At 41.1% G+C, this 2,500-nt stretch overlaps 1 protein-coding gene across 4 annotated transcripts in view; it reads left to right on the forward strand.

Annotated features, from left to right (window-relative positions):
- The window catches only part of arhgef28a (Rho guanine nucleotide exchange factor (GEF) 28a), an 89,748-nt gene that overhangs the window by 6,664 nt on the left and 80,584 nt on the right, over window positions 1–2,500 (forward strand). For all 4 annotated transcript variants that reach the window (XM_076284070.1, XM_076284073.1, XM_076284071.1 and 1 more), the window contains exon 2: window positions 471–514. In XM_076284070.1, the coding sequence (XP_076140185.1) occupies window positions 471–514 (44 nt within the window). The remainder of the gene's footprint in view (window positions 1–470; window positions 515–2,500) is intronic.

Genomic DNA, 2,500 nt, shown 5'->3' on the forward strand with positions numbered 1-2,500 from the left:
CTGGCATGTTCTACCTTCCTTTTCTCTTCCCTTCTTTGCCTCAATCTCTCTCCCCATCTCTCTCTCTCTCTCTCTCTCTTTTTCTCTCTCACCCTGTCCCTCTCTCACCCCCCAACCCTCATGGTCTTTCACTGCTGCCCTTTCCCGACCTGTTCCAAGCTGAATGTGATGTTTTGTTTTTGGTGAATAGTGATTTGTGCAGGACTCACACAAAGTGCCTTTTAAATCCTGCCTGCTTGTGTAAAATTCTATTACTGGTTCTTATGTGTGTGTGTGTGTGTGTGTGGGGGGGGGGGGGGGGGGGGGGGTTGTGAGTGAGTGGATGTTTGTGTTTGTGAATTGGCGTGTTTTTACACCATGTGTTGAGTTAAACAAAGCCTGTTCTTAGGTGTGTGTGTGTGTGTGTGTTATTTCTTGTGTTGCGTTGTAGACCTTTAACATGTCAGTCTGTTCTGTCTGTGTGCCTATAGATGCTGTCAGGATGGAGCTAAGCAGAAAGGAAGTGCCTCTCTATGTAAGTCACATATATAACTACACACAGATAACTCTATATTACTCTTCTCTCTCTATGTAAGTCACATACATACTAAATTACTTATTTTCACATATCCACCAAGTCCACCAAATCATCCCCCTCTCCACAAAACTCCACCAAACTCTACCACTCTCCATCAGACTATTATCTCTCTCTCTCTCTCTTTCTCTCTCTCTCTCTCTCTCTCTCTCTCTCTCTCTCTCTCTATATATATATATATATATATATATATATATATCAGTGGCGGACCGTGCGTTCAGTGGTTAGGCCTTCAATGATGACTATTTTTTGACAAAAAATAATAATAGGGGGGCGTTCCGGGGGATACTCATTTCAGCGTTAAAATGTGCAATTTCCCAGCATTTTACGGTGGGGGGAAAAGTTTTCTCTTTCTCACGCAAATCTGTGTAGGCCTACCACTCTAGAATCTTCGTTAGACAAACAATTAATGTTCCGAGCTGAATTCCGCATTGCTTAGATCTTTATTAGCTGAATTCCGCATTGCTTAGATCTTTATTAGGCGAATAGCACCCGACCGTCATCCTTATCAGCAGCAAAGTGAATAGGCTGCTAGGCTAGGCTACTTATTTATCACCCATATATATTCATTAATCTGCTGCCTGCTACTGTCTGGTGAAGACGTGCAATTTAGTCCATGTCATATTGAAAGTGAACACCAAGTGCGCTCAAGTATGGGTTTGTGCAGACTATTTTGAAATATTTAGGCTATCGGTTGCCTAACTTATGTTCATGACTTGCACGCACATATGGCACTGCAACAGGTCTACAATGATGTGTTCATTTAATAGTTTAATCTGACATCAGCAAACTTGCTTCAGACTGTTTGTAGGGCTCTCCTACTTAGCTGTAGCTTTAACGTTAACGTTACAGTGCAACTGTTTTAGGTTGTGCTGCTGCTCTGATTACTCAAAAGCTAATGTGGAACTACAGTAGGCTATCCTACAGTGTTTGCCAAACGTATTTATGAGAAAGTGTCTCAACAGAAAATGCTAAGAAAATTTCTCAGCACACCACCATGATATTAAACATAAAAGTCAGAAAATGTATTGCCCTATGCTGCTACTACTGCTTGTTGCCTATTTCATAATGTCTGATGGCCACGCCATTGATTTCACCAATAATGTCCACAAAACACAGATACTGTATATAAATAGTCAGACTATAACAGGGCAGGAAACCAAGGCAAATGACAATTTTCACATAGATGCCGATCCAGACAGCTTCACCAAAGCCACATCAACTCACACACAACTTCAAGCTAGCATACAATCTAGTATAGTAACCAAGCACTGCGGTTTGCAAGCAGCACAAAAACACTTTTTATAAAGAAAAGGGCCAGATTACAAGCATGTACTGTATTACAAGTCTATGTTATCAAATAAACATGAAACAAAACTTACCAATTCCTGCATAGGCTACTGACCAGCTACGTGCAGAGCTAGCTAACATTATGTGCATCTTGCTAACATGTAGTCCAGTTGGCACTGTAACTTTACATGATATAATTTTGCTTAATGAAGGCTTATCAATATATATTTTTTAAACAAAAATGGTCAATATACTGTCCATAGCTATAACCAAAGCCATGCCAGTGTGACATGTACTTTTCCAGTGAATGTCAGTCTGACTGACAGAAGATGCTCATGAAGTTCCTCAAGTCAAATAGATAGCGTCAAAATTCGTGATGAGCGGTTCCGGGTATTCTTTTAGAACATTGCAGGCCCAGCTGCAGTCAGACCTGCCTTCCTCGCCATAATAGGTCGATTTGATTGGCTAATCAGTCAGATGTAGCCATCAATCAACCCAAATCCAAACATATGATTTCTAATGGTTGCTTAGGTACCGAAAACGCAGTGATTCCTTGTGAAGGCCTGATGCGGGCCTTAACAAGGGAAGACACGCGATTGGATAAAAATGTATCACACACCCTCACTATTTGTTCAC

The sequence above is a fragment of the Alosa pseudoharengus genome, unplaced genomic scaffold, assembly GCF_046254945.1.
Source record: "Alosa pseudoharengus isolate Yale_2024_CS ecotype anadromous, Long Island Sound unplaced genomic scaffold, YU_APseudo_1.1 YU_APseudo_1.1_scf_14, whole genome shotgun sequence".
Classification (NCBI taxonomy): Eukaryota; Metazoa; Chordata; class Actinopteri; order Clupeiformes; family Clupeidae; genus Alosa; species Alosa pseudoharengus.